Source organism: Falco cherrug, chromosome 10, assembly GCF_023634085.1.
Source record: "Falco cherrug isolate bFalChe1 chromosome 10, bFalChe1.pri, whole genome shotgun sequence".
Classification (NCBI taxonomy): Eukaryota; Metazoa; Chordata; class Aves; order Falconiformes; family Falconidae; genus Falco; species Falco cherrug.
In genome coordinates this window covers 37,416,112-37,440,490 of record NC_073706.1, presented here as the reverse complement: position 1 = coordinate 37,440,490, position 24,379 = coordinate 37,416,112, and the positions used below count along the sequence as shown (strand labels likewise).

Sequence of the window (24,379 nt, the reverse complement as noted above, 5' to 3'; positions counted from 1 at the left end):
CTACACAGCACCTGCTGCTTGCTAACTGCCCCGTGCCCAGCGCCGGGCTGTTACCGAAGTTTTGTTGGATTTCTTTTCTGTGAAGCCAAAAACATGCCTGTATCTAGACTAGGAAACAATGCTGGAAAGGTTAAGAGCTGCATTTTCACAGAGGTGCTCGATCTGAAACACCGAGAAGGGCGCTTTTTTTTTTAACAATAAGCACTCACATTTTTAGTTGACCTTTAAACTCCTGATAGTCTCACCGATGCGGATGATCTAGAGGGGTTCTTAAAACCACGGCCGCATCGCCCACCTGGCTAGAACGCAGCGCTGCGGGCCCTCGAGCGCACCGGCCAAGCCAGCGAGCCCCGCGGCGGGCGGGGGCCGGGCCGCAGCACGGCGCGCCGGGGCCTCCCGGGCAGCACCTCCCGGCCTCAGCACGGGCCCCCGCAAACACTCAGCCCGCTCCGCTCCGCACAGCGCCGCGCCGGCGCTCCCGGGCACCGGCCTTTGGGCCCCCGCTCGGGTCCCGCCACCGCAGCCACCGCCCCACAGCACGGGCGCCCCCGGGCCCCGGCCCGCAGGCACCACGCGCGGCCCCTGCCACTTTAAGGGCGCAGGCACGCGCCAGCCCCCCGCCCCGCATCACGCGCCCCCAGCCCCCCCTCCCCCCCCTCCCCTCGCGCGCTGGCGCTCGCCCTCTGATTGGCCGAGCGCCGCGCAGTCGGATAGTCAACATGGCCCGCGTGCGGCGTGGCGGTGGCGGCGTGGCCGGGGCCAATCGGCGGTGCCTTTGCTGAGGGAGGCGCCCGTTCTCCGGCCAATGGGAGGGGGCTTTCTTGGTGGCGGCGCAGCCCGAGTGAGCCTGCGAGGAGCCTGGCGGCTGGCGCTGCTGCCTCTGCGGGCGTGAGGGGACGCGGAGCGGGGGCAGGTGAGGGCGCGGCGGGACCGCGGCGCCGAGCCCCGGCTTGGGGGCGGCACGCAGCCGGCGGGGCGGGCGGAGGGCCCGGGCCGGCCGCCGCGGGGACGGGGCGCTTGCGGCCGCCGTTAGGGCCTGCTCCGGGGTGGAGCTGGGTGGCGGCGGGGGCCGCCTGGCGGAGAGGGGCGGGCTGGGCCCGGCCCGGCACCATTTTAAGGCTGGCTCGAGAAGTTTGGACCGAGGGAAGAGGGAGGCTGCTTTGCGCCTGGGTCCGGCGGAGGGGGGGGCAGGGAGCCGTTGCGGCCACTTGCATGTACGCTCCCGCCCGCCCCGGGGAGCCTGGCAGCGCGCCCGCCCTTTCCCCTCCCCCCGGGGGAAGTGGGGGAGGAAGAGGGTGGGAGGGCTGTTGTTTGTGCCGAGCGGCAGCGGCTCGCTCGCCCCGCGCCGCGCGGGTTGGGTCAGGCCCTTCGCGCTTAGGGCAGGCGGGATTCCTTCATTTGACCTCATCCGCGATCTTGAGTGCCCTCGGCGTGGTGGGGGATTTTGGGGGCTCGGTTTCTCGTTTCGGAGGTCTCCGTCGGTCAAGTAAGGGTCCGTTTAAAACTCTCGCTGTTGCTGCGATGATTTACTGCAGATACTACCAGCGTTTGTGGGGTTTTTCTCGCTCTGTTCCTGCAACGTCAGTTTATGATGCTTCAAAATAAGAATGTAGTATGTAAGTTACAGGTAAACCCAGAACCAATAGGCAAGAATCAAAATAGTGTGCCCTCAAGAAAACTTCCAAGGTGAACTGAAGTATTGCTCGTGTTTAGGGCTTTTGGAGCAGGGTAATGAGTTTCTTCCTCTCGACTGTTTTTTTCCTTATTGCTCCTAATTTTCTCTACGAGAAGTGTAAGACTATTGCGTTGTGGCTTCCCACAGCAGCTCTAAAATGGAAGTCATAACTTTCCCTTCTGATTTGTTGTAGTTACGAAAACCAGTAGTAGTTGTCAGTAGTAGTCTTCGTGTGAGTTCAGGAGTCCATTAGTCTCCTGCTTCATATTCTAGTTGTATTTAGGAGTTTTGTACCAGACATAGGCTATTTAGCCAAGATTTATTCTGTGTACCCTTCTACTTATGAATATGTCTTGCCATTAAATGTACACACTTTTCCTTTAAAGTTGCATCCTTCAGGATATTACTTGTTCTTATAGTGAACTTCTGCTGTCTTAGTGTGCATTGAGTCTATGGTTTCCTGCTGTTTTAAGTGATTAATGGTGTATGACATTTGAACTAGACAAGTTGCAGCAGCCTGCTTTGTGGGACGAGTGGTTGATGGAGTCCCATCTTTCCCAAAGCTTCATGTCTGCGTTAGTCATTTGAAAACAGTGAGCTGTCCAGAAGAAGTAAGATGAATTTGGCCTTTTATTGGTGGTGGTAGCAGTTATATCAATACCTTAGACTACTGCTTTCTTGGAGTTCTGATAGCTTTTTCATGTCTTCATTGTCTAAACTGAGCTCACTTGCTTGGAAGGTAACGAAGGCAAGAAATATGAAGGCATGGTGCCTTGCTACTGTACTTTTTTAACTAGCTGTGCATTTAACTTTCTCTCTCTAAAATCACTTTGCTCTCTTCCTTCCCCTGCCCTCACAAGCTTTTACCGAACAGTTTTGTTAGTAATTCTGCAGCAGTTTAGTCATTGGAAGGCCGCTGTAATGCAACGGGGAATTGCAAGCTGTTTTATAAGAAAGCTGCTTCCAATTACTTATTTATATAATTCTTTTTATTTTTTAGTTGCGGAAAGAACAACTTGAGGAGCACAGCAAGACTTAAAAGTATGTATTTGCAGCTGTGAATGGTGTTTTCTTTTTTGTTGTGGTTGTTTCTTGTTACTTAGGTGAATGGCGCTTGTCAGAACACGCCCAATTCATTTCTGTTCCAGTGGAAATTAATTCAACTACTATTTAAAAATTATTCAGGTTATAGGAATTTTATTCTATGTTTTCCAAACACAAATGAGGATAGAATGAGAATCTTGTCTTCCCTCAGCAAGGATGAGAAGTAGTTCCGTGCAGGAAATAAAGCACAAACCGAGCAGAAGAATTTGTATGTGGAGTGGATTTTTTCCATTAGTTCTATCACTGGGCCTCAGTTGGAAGAGACAAATCTTTGAGACTAATTTTTAAGTAATGCAAGTCTGCATTTTTAGTTTCTTACTATTGCTTCCTCTAATAATGACTAGGGTCATATGACGTGTTGGCTGTTAGGTCAGTTTGCTATGTCTTGACTTTTCAATTGTATCTTTTTTTCCCCTGCCTTCTGTCTGCTATGAAAGGAAAGACTCATGTATGCTTCTTAATTTCTTCAGCTGTGAGATAGTAAGATTCTTCTGTTTTGCTCTAGCAGATGGTTGCTTGCATTGCCGTTTTCTCTTACGATGTTTAAGGCAAGAATTAAGTGTTTCCAAATAATAGACCTGTGTTGCTGAAACACACCTAGCCTACAAGAAGCCCCTTTTGTTCCTGGACTTACTCTGTAGGGTGGGCTCATGCGCTTTTTTGGTAGATTTTAAGCAGTTCTACTTCCTGTAGAATAATCTAAGGTATTTTCTTAGTACTTTTGTAAATGAACAAATCTTTTTAAGTCCGTTTAAAGAGGTTGTGAAGGTGGTGTTCCCAGCTTGGAGCAGGAGTCAGCATCTTCCAGATGGGAGAGTGCATACAATCTCTGGGCGCCCTACCCTGGCTGCCACTCAGGACATCTTAGGTTCTTCATTGATAGGCCTGTATTGGAAGCTGGGTTAAAGATTGGCCTGCTTGGCTTTTGTAAAATCTAAGAAATGAGACCTGTTGACTCATGAATGATGGAAGGTACTTTTTATTCTAAATTTGACTTGCAGACTAACATCTGCTTTCTTGAAAGCTTGACAGTGGAAAACACCACCTAGGCTTCTGTATGGTATGTAGTGATTACTTGGATTTGTGATGAACTGTTTAGAATGGGGGGGGGTGGCGGAAGCATCCAACCTGTTACTAAAATAGATCTATAAGCTTGGATATTTCTCCCCATTAAAGAAATAATGGCAGGTTAGGTAATCTGGCTCCTTCTGGTTTCTCAGGAGAGCTAATTTAGATCTTGGGGGCTGGGGTTGCTGCACTAAACTTGGTTCCAATCATTGCTAACACCAATACTTCAACTTCTATGTTTCCTCTTGTTTTTTTCACTCCCAATAAATAAATTCAAGGCAAACGTCTGTATAGGGGATTGTGCCTTCATAGCTGCTGTCAAAAACCCTTCTCTTGTAAATAATTTTCTTTCCTTCAGTGTTTTGCTTCTCTTTATCTAGCAGCAGTTTTAGGTTGTCCTTCAGTGTAGTGTAGCAGAAGCAGCCGTTCACAAAAATAGCCCTGATTAGACAGGCAAGTGAGGCATATTTTTCTGCTCAGGTGACATAAGAAGAAAGTCATTATGAAGCTGTAATTAATTTGAACTTTAATTGCTTTCAGATCAGGCATAGTAATACAGGATATGCGGAGATTAAAAATTCATTATTTACTATGATACTGTTAAGGAATTAGGAAATAATACATCTTCCTCTTTGGTGTGATTTTTTTTTTCCCTTTTTTTTTTTTTTTTTTTTAATAGAATTGAGAGCTAGTCTAGGAAAGTCTTGATACTTGTCTTCAGGCCAAAGACTTACGATCTGGTAGAAATGGATTACCATCTGGCATACTTCACAGAAAAAATAAGTTTAAAAGATTTAGAGGAAAGCACCTAACAGACTTTATAACTATGAGCAGGTTCCGGTTTGTATTGGGTATTAGCTCTTCACCTTACTGTAAGAGCTTATGCATGATGAATATCTTGGAAAACACAGCAGCTGTTAATTTCTGTTGAGGTTTTAAATGATCACCTGTTCTATTTTCAATTTCTGTTGAGGTAAACAAATTGTCATTATTTTTAAACACTTGGTATTTCAACTTGCAGGTGGATACAGGCACACAGATGGCAGATAACAGGTATGTTGAAGTGTTTTCTTGAAATAATTAAATCAAAGGAGAGCCGACTATAATCTGGTTTTATGTGGGAGAGTCTTCTTTTTACATATGAAGAATGAATTACTGAACTTGGATAAGAATACGATGGTAATATTTTCTGTTACTAGACTGTGTTTCCTTACAGCAAGGATACAGTGCCCATTTGGTACAGGAGAAGCTGAGGTTGTGTGTCAGATACAGAATTACTCTGTTCTGGCATTTAACATAATTTGCACTGTCGTGATTCGGTTTTCAGTGTTCATTATTTAAATGCTCTAAAGACTTGAAAATAATGCTGATCATCAATATTTCTCCAATGTGTATGTTTTAAGCTTGCAAAAGGCTCTGTTTTATTTTCTAATTTTTTTATAGCGTTCTTGGAACAAATAACAGTGTTAAACTGGTGTAAAGACATATGTGATACTGGGCTTTCGAGGCTTGCAGTACACAAGGATAAGCAGGATAAGCTAGTCTACCCAGTAACTCGTAATACCCATTTGCATATACGATATCTTTTCTCTTGTATCTGAGTTAGGGTTAATTTCAGCAATACCCAGTCTGTACTCTTGTGACCTATAAACTGGCAGGGAACACAGGGAGTGCTTGCTGGCTGTTGACTCATTCTAGGCCCTGTCTTTCTCCAGCAGTGGAAGTGTGATGGAAGACATTGCAGCAGGGAGATAGGAAGGATAGGGTTATCTCTGGAGTAGAAGCGAGTGTTTTCAAAACAAAAAGCTTTGACCTGTTGTTTATCTTCCTTTCTCACCTGTATCCTTTCTCATGGTTTTTTTTCCATTACACTAAAAGGGTGTCTTATATTTTCACTTGTGAGTAATAACATTTTCCTGCCCAGAGTGACCCAGTACAGATGAAAAGCCAGCCATTCACTTAATAGGATGAATTTATCTGTCAAGTATTTTTTGTTTTGGGGCTTTTTAGTTTATTTTGGGGTGGTTTGGTGGGGGAAGGGGGATTGCCTTTTTCCTTTGCATTCTGTTCATCTTGGGAGAACTAGTTGCATATCCAGACTTAAGTTTTGAAAAACTTGAAGACATAAATACATGATTTTTATTGGAATACTTGTTCATGAAACTTCTGTAGTAAACACTGCAAATTCAGAATACTTCTGTTCTTAAATGTTAATATTTTGTGAAGTGATGCCTTTTTAATATGCTACATTTTTAATTTTTCTAGTAAAACAGAAGAAACTGCTTCAGATTCTGTGGAGGCTGCTAAAAATGCAAGCAACAAAAAAGGTAAGAAATACATAGTAGTAGGTAACATTACAAAAGTGGAATAAGCTTATTGTCCTGTGTATTGAAGGTTCTTTATCTACAGTTACAAAATCTTTAGTCAAAACTACAGATGTGTTTACTGTTGAAAGCAAAGCAATGGTTTCTAGGCTGAATGTTTACTTTCTGATGTTTTCCATGTTTATTGCAGCCAATAGCAAAATAAAGGCTATATTTTTGTAACAGTGAAAGTATTATTGCTTATTTTTTGACTAGGATGCTTCAGTACTGCGTGAAAGAACCCACTAGATGCTTGCAATAAGGCATGCATAGGCTAGCTTTTAACAACATGTAATCTTTATCAGCATAATTATTAAAATGAGCAGTCCTTGATGTACGCTAGTTCTTTACTATCTTGTTTGTAGGAAAATGCATCTCTGTTGTGTCATTGAGGTTTTTATTCTTAGCTTGGAAGGTCAGCGTTATTCAGGTAATTCAGGTAATTGCTGAATAATGCTTTTCAATTTAATACTTCTGTGTGCGGAAAAGCTACATTCCATTGTTATTTACCTGAATGTTCAATTTTGTAAGTTAGTGAAATACCTTTCACATATGTGGTCACTGAATGCATTTTAGGTCTCAGTTTTTTAACAAGGCTTGTGTGACCAGCAATTGGAAATCACATATGAACTGGTAGACACCATTGAATAATTCTTGTAGTCAAACTGGATTAAGAAGCACCACGCCTCCCTCTAACAACAAAACCAACCAAACAACACACACTCATCTGTATGAAAGCTTCATCAAGTTAGCGTGTGCTGTGCAACTTACTGGGTTTTAATGTCTGGGGAGAAGAGCAGTGAGAAAGGGTGGAGAGATTTGAAAAGCCTGTGTCTTCCCACTGTGACCACCTGTGTTGTTATTAGCAAGGATTTTTAACTCCTAACCAGAAGCATTTAGATCTGACCTCCTGAAAAAATAGCCTTTTGTGAACTGTTGTGATGACTGTTTGAGGGGTCTTACAGATTGTAGAAGTATCTTGATGTAAAAAATTAGTAGTTGTCAAGGAAATGGTTGTAGTACTATGCTGCTTTGTTGTGTGGTACACAAAGTTTTCCTCAGTTGTTTTTGTCGGGAGCCAGACTAGCTGGAAAACACTCACTTTTGTCTTGGAATTATAGTTCAGTGGTTCTTCTCTTGCAAATTTATGTATGGCTTATAAGCTACAGCTAATAGGGAGGATAGTGAAGCTCCTATTTTGCACTTTCTTACATAAGCAAATTCCCTGTCTTCCCTTTTATGTCACCAATGTACTGCTTGCTTCTAAAACCAAAGATTTGATATATTTTCAAACAGAAAGGTGCATTTTCTATCCTTATCCAATGTTACCTTTCTGAAATCTGATCCTGAAGTAATTTTGCTCGAGGTGTTAGTTACCTATACCGGTGCTATTTGAGATCTGGAAAATTGTATTTCTGCTGTGAATGCTGTAAGACATACAGCATAAGAAAAGCACTATAAATTTATTCAAATCTGTTTTAAAAGTTGTTTTCTGTCTTCATAGAAAAGCTAGCAGACCAAGTGATGCAAAATCCACAGGTCCTGGCAGCTCTACAGGAACGGCTTGACAACACAGCACTTACTCCTTCAAGTTACATTGAAACGTAAGTAACAGGGCATAATAAAATTAATGAAAGATTGAAAGCATAACAGAATGTTGTTACTGTATAATTAAGGTAGGAAATTAGAACAAATTATTCACTGAAAAAAATGGTTGACTTAAACCATGATTCATAGTGGCCTACGTGTGGAAGGAAGAGCCAAGTTTTGGGTTACTTGTATAAAATTGCAAATTTTGGTCTGATTCAGTATTTTCCTTGGCTGTTATCACTTTGGTTAGAAATAACTGCACATGCACACACCCCCTGCTGGGTTTGTTTCCTTCTGTGACCCTTATTCTGTCAGGGCATGCAGTGATTGATGATTTCTATAAGATTGCTGTCCAGGATGTAGTAGAAAGTTCAGGACCCTAGCTGGAAGCTTAGTTTTATATTAACTGTACACTGGAACTTCAAAATTTTGTTTTTACTAGATATTTATGCTTTTATTTCTTGATGGGGAATAGATGGTAGACCTGTTTTTAAAAAAAAAAAACCACGAACAACCACATAAGTGTTATAAAAAGTTCTTTGTACCTGAATATCTATAAAAGCTTAATTTAAAATACAGATGGGCAAAGTATACTTTTCTGAGTATGACCCATGAATCAAAACTTTCCCTTTAGAGTGCGCAGTTCTTATTTTTCATAGATGGATCAGTACAACTCTAGCCTCAAAAGTTTAGGTGTAAACACAGGTATTAATTTCAGATCTCTGAACTACACGGGAGGGGTAGTGGCCCCAGGGAATGGAACACCTTTGAGAACAACTTGGGTAGGAGAGGGTTCTTCCAAACGTTTTGAAGAAATATATATATGTTTAACATAAGCCTTTTATTTTAAAATTGCACTTGGTCATGAGCAGCCTGTTTCACAGTGATATATTAAGTAATGCTGAGGCAACTAACTTGTAATGTTAAAGAATTGTTTGCTTTTTAGTTTACCAAAAGCAGTGAAAAGAAGAATTGATGCCTTGAAACAGCTCCAGGTGAAATGTGCCCATATAGAAGCTAAATTCTATGAAGAAGTACATGATTTAGAGAGAAAATACGCAGCACTCTATCAACCCCTTTTTGATAAGGTGGGAAGGCTATGCAATCTTTGTCTCCTAGCTGAGTCAGTTCTGTTCACATATATGTAATTTTACGTCTTCAATTACATTCTTGATTTTTCTAACACAGAGAAGAGAGTTTATTAATGGGGAAGCTGAACCCACAGATGCAGAGTCAGAATGGCACAGTGAAAATGAGGAAGAAGAAAAGCTAGCTGTGAGTACAAGCTGGATAATGAACTACAGATATGTTGGATTGTCAGAATTAATTCCTGTACAGTGTTTTCCATTGGAAGACTCATCTTTTTGGAAATAAAGTTTTATCAGTAATGTGCTTGTGATGAATACTGTTGTGTACAGTGAAAGCTTTTAAACTTCTAGTTTAACATTTTTCAAGTTTGTAGTGAGTGAATTGAAAAGTTGCTTTTGTTTGCACTGTTCGTAACCTGTTAACAGTATCTTTCTGATAATGGGTTCCATTCCAGTGCTACATGATACCCCAAGGTAATATAAGGCTGGCTGTTTGTCTGCCTGTCCCCTTTATTTTGGGGGACATAATTAGCTTTCTTTTCTATAAAAACAGATTAGACATGTCACCTAGTCATAAAATGGAATTGACCTAATAGAATGCATGCTGGCTAGTGGATTCCTACTTGTCTATTGAGTAGGACCTACCTAGATTTATATTCTGTAGGCTGCCTGTTGCTCTCCTAACATAGGTTCTCTGAGAAAAAGCAGCAAGCCATGAGTATACATCTCTTAAAACTATCTACTTACAATGCTGTTTACCATTCTGTCAGGTTTTCTTTGCGTTTTTTTCCTTGGCCTGTTTCCCTCAGTTTCCTTAGGACACTGTTCTGTATACAAAGCTTATTGTTCTCTTTGGTTTTACTGATCTCATGAGATCGAGCATGACACGGAACTCCATGTGCATAAGCAAGAAAGGTTTGTTAGGCTTTGTGTAAATACAGCGTTGACGGGCCATATTCCGTGCAGTTACAGGATCAGAAACGTTACATGGCGCGTAAACTGCTCCGTGTTCTTGGCTACTCACGGCCCAAGTAGCCGCTGTTCGAAGATCGTGCGTGTTTGCTGCTCTCTAGTGGTGCACAAGGAAAGGTGCAATGCAGCTAATTCAGACTCGATTTCCTGGGGTTTTTGGGGTGGAGAAGTGACTTGGTCATCTTTCTTTTTTATAACATTTGACATCAGTTATGTGTAGGGAATCCTGTACCGCATAAGAGAAATAACTGAAGACAGTGTAATAATGAAAAATAACCATTAAAACGAACTTTACCAAGTATTCTGCAAAATTGGGAAGCTAAAACTGTTTCAGGAGGCAAAGTTACATTTTACATTTTTAGATGAAACGCTGCAAACGGCTCATGAAGCTACAGGAGTGAGGTGAATAGAAAAATAGAAGTGTATTTATATATTTTTTTCTCTTTGTAGAAGAGTAGAAATGTGTTTAAATTGTTTCTGTTTGTCAAGTTAGTGAAACTCAGTCTATTCAGTCTTCATACAGAAGAATTTCAAATGAGTTGCTAGTAAGTCTGAATTAAACGTATATATGTTGTGTAAGTAAACCTTGTGTCTGTTAGCTTTATTTACAGAGAAAAAACAGTGTAAATTTTAAATGTTCCTTAAACACAGCTTCAAAGATGGCAAATGTTTCGTACATCTACTTCTGTTTATCAAATATTTCAAGTAGTAGGGATTTAAATGTTTCTGTATTTGTTTTATAGGGAGACCTGAAAAATGCAGTGGTAATAGAAGAAAAAGCGGAAGCAGGGGAGACAAATGTCAAAGGGATTCCAGACTTCTGGTTTACTATCTTCAGGAATGTAGATATGCTAAGTGAATTAGTACAGGTAAGTTTCTCCACTGAAGAGAGTACCTTTTGTCGTGTTAAATGAATTGCCACTTTTTCCAATTGATAGTGAATGTTTATGGAGTGTGTGTGAGACCAAATCTTTGAGTCTTCAGAATCCCTAATACTGTTCATGAAGGTGCTTGAAAGGCTTATGATGGACAAGCAGAACAGCTGATCCAAACTGTTAAACACTGTGGATTGTTTAAGATATGATCTTGTAACAACTTTTGTAGATACTAAAATGCAAGCTTTTACGCTGCTTACAACAGCTGTTCCCCTGTAGTTTTGTTAGTTTAGTCCATAAAGGATTATTTTTGCAAGGATATTATAAGTGTGCCAATGGATTGGTTGAATTCATGTTAAATAGCTTATGTAGTTTTGCCCTCAGTTATATTAATTGCTTTTAATGCTGTTAAGAATTCCCTGAAGCATGTCCTTCTGTGAATCTCACCAGCAATCAATATCCTGAATGAAGTTACTTTATTTTCAATAATGTTCACGCAACCTAGTGTGATAACAGTTTTATTTACTGAAGATGAGGCCTAATGATCAAGAATTTGGTAGGTGATATTTGCAACTATGGTGAAGAAATTGGGATCCAAATCTGATCTTTTAGCTGAAATTGTTGAATAATTACAAGCTTTGGTTCTTTCTTACAAACAGGTTGAACAGGCAAGCTAGGTTTAAAATTTTGTTCTTCTGAATATTGCCTGCTGAACAGTAACTCTTTTCCCCTTAGGAATATGATGAACCAATCTTGAAACATCTGCAGGATATTAAAGTTAAGTTTTCTGAACCCGGACAGCCTATGGTGAGCTTTCTTTTGTTGGTTCTCATGAAAATTGTAGAATTTCAAAACTTCCATTCCACACTCTTCACCTGAAGTGTGAGATGCTTTTTTCTAAGCTAATAGCTTCACACTTTGCCTTTTAAAGACTTATCTTCAGCTTCTCTGACCCTTTGCTTTTTCATCCTTGGCCTGGACATCTCAGATATCATTGTAGTTTCTAGATTAAAATTCTAGCTCAATTCTGTCTAGTTTTCACTTACTTTTTCTCTCTCAAATTCCAAATTAGGTACTTTTCCTCATAAAGTTACATGGCTGCTTTTGGTTTGAAAATGAATTGTGGAAAAAATGCTGGGTGCTACTTCTTATATTGAATATTTCATCAAAAGAAGAAATGTGACTTAGTAATATTAATAAAAAATGGTAATGGATACTATGCCTATCAAAGGATAGGAAAATTAATTAGTCTTTCAGAAGTGTACCTAATTAGTAGTTTTTAAAGTACAATTTTGCCTTGTTTTTGGAAATTTTCTTGTTTAAGTTCAGTGTACAGAAACGGGATACTGTGTTTGTTGAAAAGAAGTTGTTCTGTTGCTTATTTAATTCGTGCAGGCTATACATACTCCTTGAACCCCTTTTGAGGGGGTGGCGGGGAGAAGGATGGAACCTGAGCCTACGCATCCTTTCTTTAAATTTCATTCTTGTGCCTTTTTCCTTATGTTTGGCTTTTTTTGTTTTGTCTTACGGAATTAGTCTTCTGACAAAGTCTAACACAAATGAAAGAAAAAACTTCATTGAAGATTCCCATAAAAAAGAATGGAAGGACTTTGTTAACATACCTTTTAAAGGTTAATAACAGCTGAAGCAAAATTTTGGTTGGTTGGGGGTTTTTTTCCGTCCTCATTGTCTTTCTCCTCTTAGGTACAAAACACTTGAGCTGATAATAGGCCAGGGAAGTAGTACAGACAGAGGGAAAACTGGGAATTAAGTTCCTACATATTGCTAGGCCTGAAGGAGAGGATATGAGTTTTATGAAGAAAATTACTCTGTGCTTAAACAATTAAAGTATTCTAAGATATTGCTGATTTTTGTCTTGAAGCATATCTGTTTGGTGGCATTTGGGTGATTTGGGAATAGTTGGGTTTTTTCCCCTGCAGCTTTTTTTGTGTTCTCTCTCATTCACCTCTGTTTTACAGTACCTGAAGTTGAAGAACTGCTTTTAAAACATCAATGGAACTATCTTGTCTTGCACTAGTCATAATCTCTTGACAGCCTGTTTCTGTGAATAGGTTGCATTCCAGTGCTACATGAAAACCAGTAAATAGAAGACTGGCAAACTCCATCTCCTGTCATTATTTGGAGACAAAAGGATGCATTCCTAACTACTTGAGTGAAACCTGTTACCCCAGTTGCATGTGACTGTCTTGTCTGAAATTCTCTGGCAGTTGAAAATTGGTGCAGCAGTGGTAGCTTCGTACTGTAAAAAGTTCACATAACCACTGTGTAATAAATACAGTAATTCTGCTGGGGATTAGGATTTGGTGCTAAAAGAAATACATGGTAGATAGGAATTTTCTGATTTACCGTAGACCCATAGTGATTAACTGTAGTTACAGTCCTCCAAAAGTAGGTTTACCTGGCTACAGTAATAGTGCTTCAAAGTTCTGTTTGCCATAGCCTGTATATATAAGCTTCTACCTTCACAAAGCATAAGTGATTCCCTTACTGTTTGCTTTTACGTATTTATAATCATATGAACAAATCTACCCGTTTGTATAAATATGATTTCTGCTTAGATTATCTATTGGACCATCAGGATACTTAGCTAGCACATTTCACACCTGCATGATACATCTGGGTATAACTTAAATAAGTAGCTTAAAATCAGGAAGATGTATCTTTTTTTTTTTTTTCAACTTCATGAGAACACCTCATACTACAGGGAAAATCTAAAAATACATGGTACAAAGGTAAGCTGATATCAAAAGCAAAGATGTCCAAATAAAGACTGCTGGAAAGGTTATTACAACACTTCTAATAGTATGTGAAACTTGAAGCTGCTTCTTATTGTCTCCTCATTAGCACATACAGAATGAAATACTGAAATGCAGTCTCTGCAGGTATTTCTGTCTTGCTCGTCCTTGGGACCCTGCATGCTAAGTAGTGCCACTGGTTACCTATTCATAGCCCCAGTGATGGTTTGTGGGATTCCTTGGGCACGAGTTTTAGCCGCTGGTGGTGGATAAGCAAAGTTTGTAACTTCCCCTGCACGTTTGCCAGAGGGAGATTTGCCTTGGCTGGAGACACCCTCCAAACTGTACTAGCTGTCTTGAACTGCCGTAAAATGGCAGTAAAGCTGAAATAGGTTATGTGAAGCCAGTGTAGATATTCCAGTCCACATCTAGTTCCCAGTGGTTTCATTTCCTTAAACTGCGTGTGTAGGTTGGGATGGCTGCACCAGTCTTCATCACTCCTTGGCCACTGTCTTTCTAGATTTCAGTCATGTGAGGAGATTCATGGGGCCTTAGAAAGACTAAGGGACCTTAGGGTGGTGAGTGACAGATATGTATCTGTGAACAGGCTGCGGTCCCCAGAGTTATTTATCCTGTCTGCACGTGGTGGGCCTTCAAAAAGAGAAGATGGCAAGGGAGACTTGAGTGATAACAGACCATTTTCTGGCCTGAGTCTGAAGAGGGCCTGGGGAAGTATATTCAAGGGTAGTGGTTTTAGCAGTTACCTGTTTTGTATGCGCCTTAGGTCTAGTTCTTGTTGCTGGGGGAGTGAATAAAATATTCACAGTAACTGCTCTGCATGCTATGGCCTTGCAGCAGGTATGGCGATGTTGGAGGTTTTGACTTTTTTTTGTTTCAAATAGTGCATAGTTGATCCTGAGTGCAAAGTGGGTACACACAGCATTGTGCAAGCAGTTTTGAAGTCTTTACATGTTTAAAAAGTGGTGCATTGTGTATGTGGCAGTTTTCCATAATTGGAGCCTTCTATTCTCCATGTAAGAAACTGAATTTCTGCAAACGATTTTCATGTGCTACAGGAGGCTCAAACATAAGCAGAAACACCTGCTTCAGACTGTAGCCTATTAAGACGTATAATCTTGGGTTTCAGTTTGTGAAATTAAGTGTTCTTTTGCAGGATCTTCTGTTACCCAATGGAAAAAAATCCCTCTGCTTCGTGGTGGAGTGCACTGTTTAAATCAGGATTGCTGTAATTTAGAATTCTTTTTAGTTAGAAATATAATCTGTTTCAGTTTCAAGATTATAACGTTGAGTGATCAGAGTGGGGGCAGTAATGGAACCTGATGTTACTCTGACATAAAAATCAAAGTTGCTTTAAGACAGCAGTTTTATATGTAGAGGTGAAGGAAATATAGTAATTACCTGACTATAATTTGAATGTTAATAGTAGCCACAGTTGTTCCAGATTTCCTGCCCATTAAGAATTGGTTGACATTAATTTCCTGCTTGTGCTGTAGTTTGGAAGGGTTTGTTTATCAACAAATTCCTAGCTTTTCCTGTATTTAGAGTGTGATTAATGGTAATTCTGCTAATGCACTATTTCAAAGATAAAAATAAGTGGCAATATAAAATTATAATGGAAATTTCTTCCAGTCTTTCTCATTAGAGTTCCACTTTGGGCCCAATGACTACTTTTCTAATTCAGTCCTGACAAAAACATACAAGATGAAGTCGGAGCCGGACAAGACAGATCCCTTTTCATTTGAAGGACCTGAAATAGTTGATTGTGAGGGGTAAGGAAAATTTGAAATTCAAAAAAATCTTCTGAAGTAATAGTCTGTATTTTTTAGATGCTGTTTTCTCTTACTATGATAATGATTAATGAAGGTAAAATACAGTGTTTGATAACTTAAAAGCTGGGAATGTTTGTAGGGATAATGGTGATGATCTTTGCTTCAGCATGCAGGAAGAACAGATAACGTAGACAAAGATACTTTTTAATATAGCGTGCACTTTAAATCTTACACGTTTCAAACTTAATAGATTACTAATGAGGTAACAAGCCTTTTATTTCCAGATAACTGGGTAAACTCATTTTAGCCATTACATTTCACAGACCCCCATTCTCAGTCTGATAAGTACCCTTAGACTCTCTTGGACTTTTGCTCATCTCCTCGGCAATTTTTATTCCAGCAGTGCTTTTGAATCTGATAGGAATTGGTCATATGTATGCTCTGTTCTTTCAGACTGTTTTGAGGTGCGAACATACTGGCCACACAGTTTGGTTCTGGCAGTTATAGCTTAAGGCAGCAATTATTTTAGCAAAATGTGTTCAGAAACAGGCTGTGGGATGGTGAATTCTTACCCATGTTCTGGAAGTCTAGTGAGTTGGACAGCGCGCTAGAGTTTTCCTTTGGATAAAGCATTGTTCTGTCTAACCTAACCTTTTCTCCTCACTGATCTCTGCTCCATAGCCAGTGTTCAGTGGCACACCAGAGCAGAGTTGAGACAACTGACAAATGTTTTTGTACCTTTGCTTTCTTAGCTTACTTAGTGTTTTTTATGTTCCAGTCCCTCTGCCAAGGGTGTGTTTTTAGCTTCTGGTGGGAAGGTTTTTGGGGGTTGTTTTTATTTTGGTTTTTGTTTTTAAACTAAAACTAAAGAAATGCCAAATACTTGCTTTCTTGAAGGCACCCTGACAACCTCAAAACCTTCTGTCTTTTAGTGCTACATGCTGGCTTTTGAATTGAGTATTCACCGGCAGTGAGGCAAAACATGTACTTGCACGTTTAGTGAAAACTGTACCTAAGTAAAACCTAGTCTGTTTTGAAGAAAACTTTAGTTAATTACAGCAAAATGTTTTCTGTTAAAGTCTTAGAGGAGTCGCTTCCTAAAATTGTCAAAAACTTTTATGTCAATTCATGTCTTGTGATGAAGGTTATAGATACTGGAACACGTAGAGCGGGAAGACATTGCGGCTGACTTTGGCCATTTATCTGTAGGACAAGATATTTTGAGGCACTTCAGGGTTACTGTGACACCATTGTTTCCTTTAGAAGAGAACTAGCTGTGTTTACCTCTGTCTTTGCCCCATGCAGTTTGGGGTAAAACTATGAGTGGATGGAGAGAGATTTTTAATAGAGATAAAAGTGTCAGTTTGCACAGTAGCAGAAAGGAACTGAAAAATAAGCTCTTTCTAGCTTGCTGTACTTGACTGCCAGGTAAGTCTGAGCACTGCTAAAATGTGCCTCTCCCTGGCCACTCTTTGTACGTTTATTTTTAGGGTAGCTGGATACTGCGTTGGCCTGCAGTGAAAGGTTTTGGACTGGTCGGTCTGTTGGAAGAATAGTTCTCAACCATTGAGATTTTTGTGTAATAGCTTAATCATGACCTTGGTTATGGAACTCCAGTAGCTGGGGCACAGAGGTATTGAAATATCAGGGGGATGAGGGTAGCGATTACTCTGCGAAGACAAACTATTCAGCTTTTTCATTTAGGGGAGTATTTGATATGTCCAGCATCCACATAGTCTCTAGCACTACGATGCATCATCTACTTGACATCTTGTCAAGTAGATTGAGTTGCCAGTGTGTGTAAAACTAGCTTGATCTAGAGAATGATAGTCTTTGCTGTTAGTTGCTGTAATGCTCATTTCCTTATTTTCACTGGTGTCTTATGTTAAAATGCTGTTTTACACATCTTGTCTCTAGGTGTACTATTGACTGGATGAAAGGAAAAAATGTTACAGTTAAAACAATCAAGAAAAAACAGAAACACAAGGGTCGAGGCACAGTTCGGACAATTACTAAACAAGTACCTAATGATTCTTTTTTTAACTTCTTCAGCCCAATAAAGGGTAAGTGTGGAAATCAAGAATTTAGGTTTCTTTAAAATGTGTTTTATTTCTATGTGTTTGTATTTATACAGCTTAAACATACAAACTGTTTATGCTGCTGCATCGTATACTTTCTTCTTACTAGAGGAAGATAGCAAACTGCAGCCCATTGAAACAGATCGTTTCATTCTGATGTTATTCTGTAGAATTTGGCTATTAGGTGTGCTGCGTAAACAGGATTCATAGTATGGCAAGTGTCTTATGTAGAAACCCCTAAAGAATTTAACTTGTTTTACCACAGGATGGCTCCATGCATCATTTTGAGGTTTTTAACATGCAAAAAAAATCTTAACCAACATTGGAAAAGTTACAGCATATTGGTTTCGCTTAAACCTTTGTTTAAGTGGTGGAACTTCCTGTGGTTTCTTCTGTGATTAGTTAGTGATCAGTAATGCCCCATACATACCTTCCTCATCTCCCTACTTATCTGACGGTAGATGTGTACTCATATACCTAAAACAATTTAGATGGGTTCCAGAAACATTCTTCTTGGTACATCTCCCATTGTACTCTTCCACCCACAAACATGGATGGAAGAAACAGTTAACTTTTTGGTCTTCAGAGATGTACTGAACAGAATGGACATTGGTTCTTGTTTCAGTTGTGGGCTACTATGAGCTGTCTGTCCCTTCTGAGTACCACTGCAAATTCCTGTGTACATGGGGATAAGAGACAAGTGATAAGTGTTTCCAAAGTTGGAGTTCATTTGGTACAAAAAGTTCTTTAACATAACATTGTTCTGGGGGGGGGGTTGTTACAAGTAGTTTGTTCTTTCAGAAAGGGGTGGAGATTTGTTGGCCTCATGATGGTTTTCTGTTGTTTTTTTTAAAACACTTAAAGGACATACTCTAGAGGTAGCTATGTAAGAAAGATGTAACTGTGACATCTGCTGGCAGTTGTTGCTTGCATTTTCACTTGAGAACACTGAGCCAAATTACCGATTTCACAGTACTGTGGCACCGGAGTAGAGGAGGGGAATCTGGTTTTGGTTTGTTTTATGTTGTGTTTTTGTTGGTTTGGGTTTTTTAATTAAACAAACAAACAAAAAAAACCCCAGACTGTTTCTCACTGGTTACAGTACCAGGCCTTTTGTCAACAATGCTTTGCCAATTCCTGACAAATGTTAAATCTACTTGGTAGCATCTGTGTTTGGGGAGAGGGGAGGGTTTGTAGCACTCCAGCAAAATAAAGTTACTGTAATCACAGCATTAATACAGAAACAAAATATGTTGCTCTTTGAAGGAAGAAATGTGATCTGCATACCTGGTGAACCTATCTGTGTAGAAAGTATTTCTTGTGCAAAACTCTTTGACATCAAAATGGGCAGCTTTGATGTGCTTATTGCACATAAAATTCTTGAAAAGGCAATTTCTGTGGGTTTAAGATTAATCTGAATTGTCTTTAAAGGTTTTAATAGCTTCTGAAGACACTATAGCCCCAGTGTTTTCTGGTGTGAGGAGGTCTTTATACTGTGTTTTGTCATCTTGAATATTGAGGTGGGCTAGACTACATGAACTTTTCTTAAATTTCCTGTCTTTTCTTCTTGTAGTATCTGGTGATGGAGAGTCATTGGTAAGTTTCATTTCTGAAATTCCATGATTGCTCTTTGCCATCTTTTTTGCTAAGCATCTCTGGTGACCCTTTTGGTTCTTTTATTAAATACAGTGTATTTTAATCATTATTCTTGCTTTTACTAAAGCTGGGCTTCATCCTGATAAAAAGAAATGTACTCTTGACTTCTCCAAGTAATCCCTTGACATATTGCTCCTTCTTGCATATCTTGCTGATCCAGTACTTCTACAATGATCACTGTTGGGAAGAAGTAGCTATTTGTTCTAGCTACTCAGGACTATGGCATGGCTGGTGTCTGGTTTTCTAAAAAAATCAGTCTGAAGCATTCTGAAAAATTCTGTAACATCAGGTGTTAGAATGAGCCTTTTTAATAGAAAGTGTTTCAGCAGGACAGTAGCTTGTGTGTAGAAAGTAGAAAACTTCTAAAATAAATCTCAATTCTGAAAACCTGGATTTAGACTTGCAATACTACTTTTATTGTTACAAAGTTAAGTGTACTGAAAGTATGTGTGACATGAAGGTTGATATTGATGACAATGTGAAGTTTCTGAAACCTGTAACTTTGGAATACTTTGATTTTTCTACCAGTAACGTGGTATGCTACAGAGGAGTAAACAAAACTGACTTACTTTACAGGATGAAGATTCAGAGTTTACTTTAGCAGCAGATTTTGAAATTGGACACTTCTTCCGTGAAAGGATAGTCCCTCGTGCTGTGCTTTATTTCACTGGGGAAGCTATAGAGGATGATGATAACGTATGTATGCTATCAGCATTTTGTTTATTAGTCACCATGTAGATAGAAACCTCCTTTTCTGATTGGCTTAGTATATAGTATTAATTGCATGAGAACAGCAACAAACCTGAAGAGGTTCCTGTTGCTTAGGAATAGGAAGGAATTATTTAGGTTGCTATGGGTGTTTAATCTTTGCTTCTGGAAGGGGCTTAGTTTCAATTACTGTGTTTGAATATTCTAGAACTATTACTGCAGAAGATTTTATGCAAATATTAGCAGAGCTAATAAAACCTTGGGTTTGTTTTTCAGTTCGAAGAAGATGAAGAAGGTGAAGAGGAGGTGAGATGCATACTGTATCTTTTATAGATAACTAATTACCTACTGCATTCCAGTTCCAGAAATAGTCCTATAGGGAGCAAAAAAACCCCTGTTCATAAATGCTTTTGTGTATGATGCTTGTTTCCAAAAAAATTTGGCATTCCTGGCTTACAAAATCTGTGGCTGTGTTTAGTCTTCAAAAAATTACTGTCTGCAAGAACATTAATCCTGGTTTTTTTCTACTGTTTCGAAAGCTGCTTTCTGATAAGCTCATCTCTAGTTTTTGACTCTCTTTTTTTCTTGAGTGCTGAATGACAAGAACCTTCAGTCTTATTTTTAAATATCTGCTAACTTAGGCCATAGTGGAATTCGGCTGTCAGCTTTTAGTTGTCGTGAGATTGAAGACTGGGCCGTGCTAAACGTAAAGTAAAAAAGGGAGAGTGCAACTGCTCAAGATAAAGGCTTAATTTAGGACAGAATTTCTAGTATATCAAGAGGTCTGATCAGTTTACACTAGTGTTGTATGTATACAAACATATCGTGAAAGGCGTTGCACTAAGCCACCGAATGATACCACACTTACATGAACTAATACCCTTTACAGAGGTTTACATTTTTATTTTACTGTGGTGATTTTGCTGCTTGGTTAAAGGTGCATACCTAACTGTCACTGAGATCACCATAGCAGAGTACATCAGAACTTACTGAGGTGGTGCTCTGATGTGGGCTGGCAGCCTTCAGCACCAGTCTCTTCTCCTTACAAGTTGCAATGTTGAGTAATGTTGTTACTGTTAGGCTGTTGAGTAAATAAAAAATTTTCTTTTTTTTTTAAGCTGAGTCTTGATAGAAATAGACATGTATTTTTAATCTGTTTTCAGTGCCAGGTGTTACTACTTAGATGTAGGCATGTGTACAACAGCGTGTGGAAATACTGCGAAACCCTGTGCAGGAATATATAGCCTGTCAACAGTAATCCAAATAAACGGAGACTCTTTGGGAAGAGGTCAAAACAAAGAATAAAATTAGACATATACTTACCAGAACTGTAAAATTCCAAGTAATATGTTGGGTAGAAGTTACATAGGCAACTTACATAGGAAGGGTTGCCTTAAGCCATGCTGAATCTTCCAGATCAATGTTTAAATCTTCTTTTAAAGATTTTGCTTTAAGATTTTGCTCTAAGATTTTGAAGATGCTGAATCCTTTTAAGTCAGCCTAAGTAGTTTTAATGTTGACATCTGAAACACTGTAATTTTTTTAAATTTGCTGTTTTGTTTTTTCTCCATTACAAAAAGTTGCACTTTTAACCTGTTTTAATTTCTGTTAGTTTATCTCTATTTTGTCATAGGAGTTGGAGGGGGAAGAGGAGGGAGAAGAAGAGGAAGATGCAGAGAGTGATCCTAAGGTAAGGATTCTAGTGTGAGCAGTCATATCACAGACTGCAATCATGAGCAGTGTAATTAAGGTTATAATCGTTTGTGAAAATATTAATAAATTACATATAAAAAAAACCCAAACAAAAACCACCCTAGCTTGTGACTGCAGTGTTTCTGCCTTCTTAAGCACTCAAGTGGCCCTTAGTGTTTCCATAAATTGAGAAAGCGTAGGTCTTGTCTTTCAGCCTGCACTAAGAAAAAGATAATTTCCAAACTGTGTGCCTTTACTTCGTAATGATATTTCTGTATAATAATTACATATTTCTTTTCCTTTGGAAAGGTCACATTCAAGTATTCTGTGGCTGGACTTCAATTTAGGATTAGTCTGAAAAATCTCAGCTAGCTTGTTTATTTTGGTTTTTTGTGCTTTTTTTGGCTGTCCTCATGCCTGCAGGTTAGACTCCGCACATCTGTACTCTGCTAGAAATCAAAAAAAGTTAGTCCCCAACTTTGAATTTTAAAGTTTACTAGACTTGATTTTTAAATCAGCCTTAAGGGTTAGTGCTTCTTCTGATAGGTATTTTTCAGTCCTTCAGTCATGGTAAAGTTAATGCTTATATTTAGCGAAGCTGGGACAGTGATGACAGACTTGCATTCGTTTAGTTCTTAAAGCATTGGCTTTAAATTTTTTATAAAGGCACAGATGAAAAGTGAAAGGCATGCAAAACTACTTGATCTTTGGATGGAAGTCTTTAACAGTAGCTTAAGGTATTACTTTTCTGATGTAGAGCTTTACGTCATCATGTTGCTATTAAATTTGTCACTGTATCGAGAACTGAGCTTGTTTTTCTTTAATGGGAAATATTGTATAGTAAGGACAGTCTGTCTTGTGGAAAGATTGATCAGACAGGGTTAGAGTGGCAGAAATGAGTATTCTGACTCTGCTCTGCAGGATCAAAATGCAGTGGGGTACCTGTAATGGGAAAAGTTGGACAGCTGAGAAACAAAATGTTAGTTCTAAGTTGAGGTATATTTGTGATAAGCATCAAATACCCTTTTAAAGGATTTGGTATTCTGTAGAAAAACAGCTTAAGGTATCTTGGAAGGTTATGGTTGTTGCCTCCTGTATTATTTTGTGCATTTCACTTTTCATTCATGCTGACAGTTCCTTTCAATTTTTTCCCATTTAGGTGTAATTTAAGTCTGTTTATCATTCATACATTTCTAGGTAAGGTGGAATTCCATTCATACCTAACTTCCAAGAGTCCCATTTGTAGCCATGCAATGTGGTGTGTTTTCTAGGGTTTTCTGGGGTTTTTTTGTTGTTTTTTTCCTTGTATGGGGAAAAGAAATGGGGGAATTGTGACTTCAGCGTTTAGGTTTTATCAGCAAAAAATAGAAAGAAATGTGTAGAGAGATGAATGCCTTTAAATCATATAAATCAGATTTTTTCAGAATGACCTCTCTTGCCTTCCTGGCACAACTTCTGCTTTACCTTTGTAGCAATCAAGCTGTACTTCATATATTCACGACAGGAGAAACTGAGACTTGTCAGACTTTTTTCCCCTTGTTTCTGATTTGATGTTGTCTCTACTGTTTTTTGTGTACATGCAGATTGTTTCTTAAATATCTCCTCTGCTCTTCTTGAACTCTTGTAACCAGCTTACTTAATAATGCTGGAAAGGACATACTATTTATGCTTTCTGAAAAGGCAGTCAGTCACTCTTGGAGGACTTTTTTTGAGCACTCTCATGTTTCTGAACAGATACTGCTCTCCTGCTTACCTGTCTCTATTGAAAAGAAGAAAAAGAAGTTCCTTCTGTTGTATGCTGTCATCTTTCGCCTTTCATCCCATGCCTCATAGAGAACAATGCCTCCAACAGGCTCCATGCTTTTTTCTCCCCTCTATTTTAGGCTTGTTTCTTTTTTCTTTAATTACTTAGGAGAAACTGTAATCTTTCCAACTCATTCCCTCTGTGTGTAGATAATGCCCTTTGCCTTTGTGAAACTCAACATTGAGCTGTGGTTTTGGGTTTTGTTTTTTTTTCTGATCTGACATGCTTTCAGAAGCCAGCCACACTGCCTCAGCATACTCGCACTGTTTACTCATGTGTAGTGGCACAACATCCATGTGTCCCAACAGCTTGTATCTGCTACAGTCTGTTACACAGCTGTCTTCCCTTCATAAAGTTAAGAATTGTCAGCTGCCAGCTTCAGTTTTTCAAGTCAACTTGGAATTCTGGTTTTTTGTCTTTTGAGACTCATATCTCTAATCATGTTTTCCATTCCTCCTGTTCGTCCTGTTTCTCCCTGTCCCGTGCCTCTCTTTGCCTTTCAGTTCCCCCCCTGCTTTTCTTAGTTCTAGAATAGCTTTCCTTTTCATGTACACAAAAAAAATAATAGTTCTTTGGTCTGTTTTCCTTCTAAATTCAGTTTCTCCTCGTCAGTCATTTCCATGTTACCTCCTCCTTGGTGTGCTACGTTTGCTACATAATTATCGACACTTTCTGCTTTGTTAACTTTTCTTCCTTCCTCTCGCTTCTGTCAGTTTTGAAGTATGAGTTGTTCAGTTAGAACCCGATCGTTATCAACTTTATATATAGCATAAGCGCTTGGTGTAAGAGTTGTGGTTTTGGAAGCCTGAGCAGTGGGATGACTGGAAGTAGCTTCAGAAGTTGCTACAGAAGCAGATAATGTAGCTTGTTTTGTCTAGTATATGTTTCTATGTGCTTGCATACCCTGTTCCTTTAGCTGCCTTTATCTCACATTACTGACAGTGCTTGAATTGAGAAATACCTGGCACAGTAATATAGAATGCAGTTTTGAATTATGAACTGAAAAGCTGCTGTGGGGAGAGACTGCACGTGCTTCAGGGTGCTTAGTCTATCTTTTAAGTAACAGTGGTGGAAGGGCCTGTTAGCAGCAGATTCATTTTCAGAACCTTTGAAGTGTTCTGTTCATTTGTGGAGGAGGCAGTTCAGACCACTTGCTTGCT

General features: G+C 39.4%; 1 protein-coding gene and 1 non-coding gene across 7 annotated transcripts in view; both read left to right on the top strand.

The window, feature by feature from the left end:
• Positions 1-816: 816 nt before the first annotated feature.
• NAP1L4 (nucleosome assembly protein 1 like 4) overlaps positions 817-24,379 on the top strand; it is a 28,641-nt gene continuing 5,078 nt past the window's right edge. Inside the window, exons 1-17 of one of the 6 annotated variants that reach the window (XM_055721760.1) lie at positions 819-913; positions 2,676-2,716; positions 3,781-3,839; positions 4,869-4,900; positions 6,113-6,174; positions 7,715-7,814; positions 8,747-8,888; positions 8,989-9,075; positions 10,604-10,729; positions 11,471-11,542; positions 15,142-15,281; positions 17,199-17,344; positions 18,933-18,955; positions 19,592-19,711; positions 20,000-20,029; positions 21,357-21,413; positions 22,575-22,612. In XM_055721760.1, the coding sequence (XP_055577735.1) occupies positions 3,837-3,839; positions 4,869-4,900; positions 6,113-6,174; positions 7,715-7,814; positions 8,747-8,888; positions 8,989-9,075; positions 10,604-10,729; positions 11,471-11,542; positions 15,142-15,281; positions 17,199-17,344; positions 18,933-18,955; positions 19,592-19,711; positions 20,000-20,029; positions 21,357-21,413; positions 22,575-22,580 (1,146 nt within the window). In that variant the 5' untranslated portion in view covers positions 819-913; positions 2,676-2,716; positions 3,781-3,836 and the 3' untranslated portion in view covers positions 22,581-22,612. Of the gene's footprint in view, positions 914-2,675; positions 2,717-3,780; positions 3,840-4,868; positions 4,901-6,112; positions 6,175-7,714; positions 7,815-8,746; positions 8,889-8,988; positions 9,076-10,603; positions 10,730-11,470; positions 11,543-15,141; positions 15,282-17,198; positions 17,345-18,932; positions 18,956-19,591; positions 19,712-19,999; positions 20,030-21,335; positions 21,414-22,574; positions 22,613-24,379 lie in introns of all 6 variants that reach the window. The other 5 variants (XR_008734091.1, XM_055721757.1, XR_008734092.1 and 2 more) reach the window with 5 other exon arrangements.
• Positions 9,289-9,416, top strand: LOC114015824 (small nucleolar RNA SNORA54). The gene has a single exon (XR_003559964.1). It is a non-coding gene; the product is annotated as a small nucleolar RNA SNORA54 (small nucleolar RNA).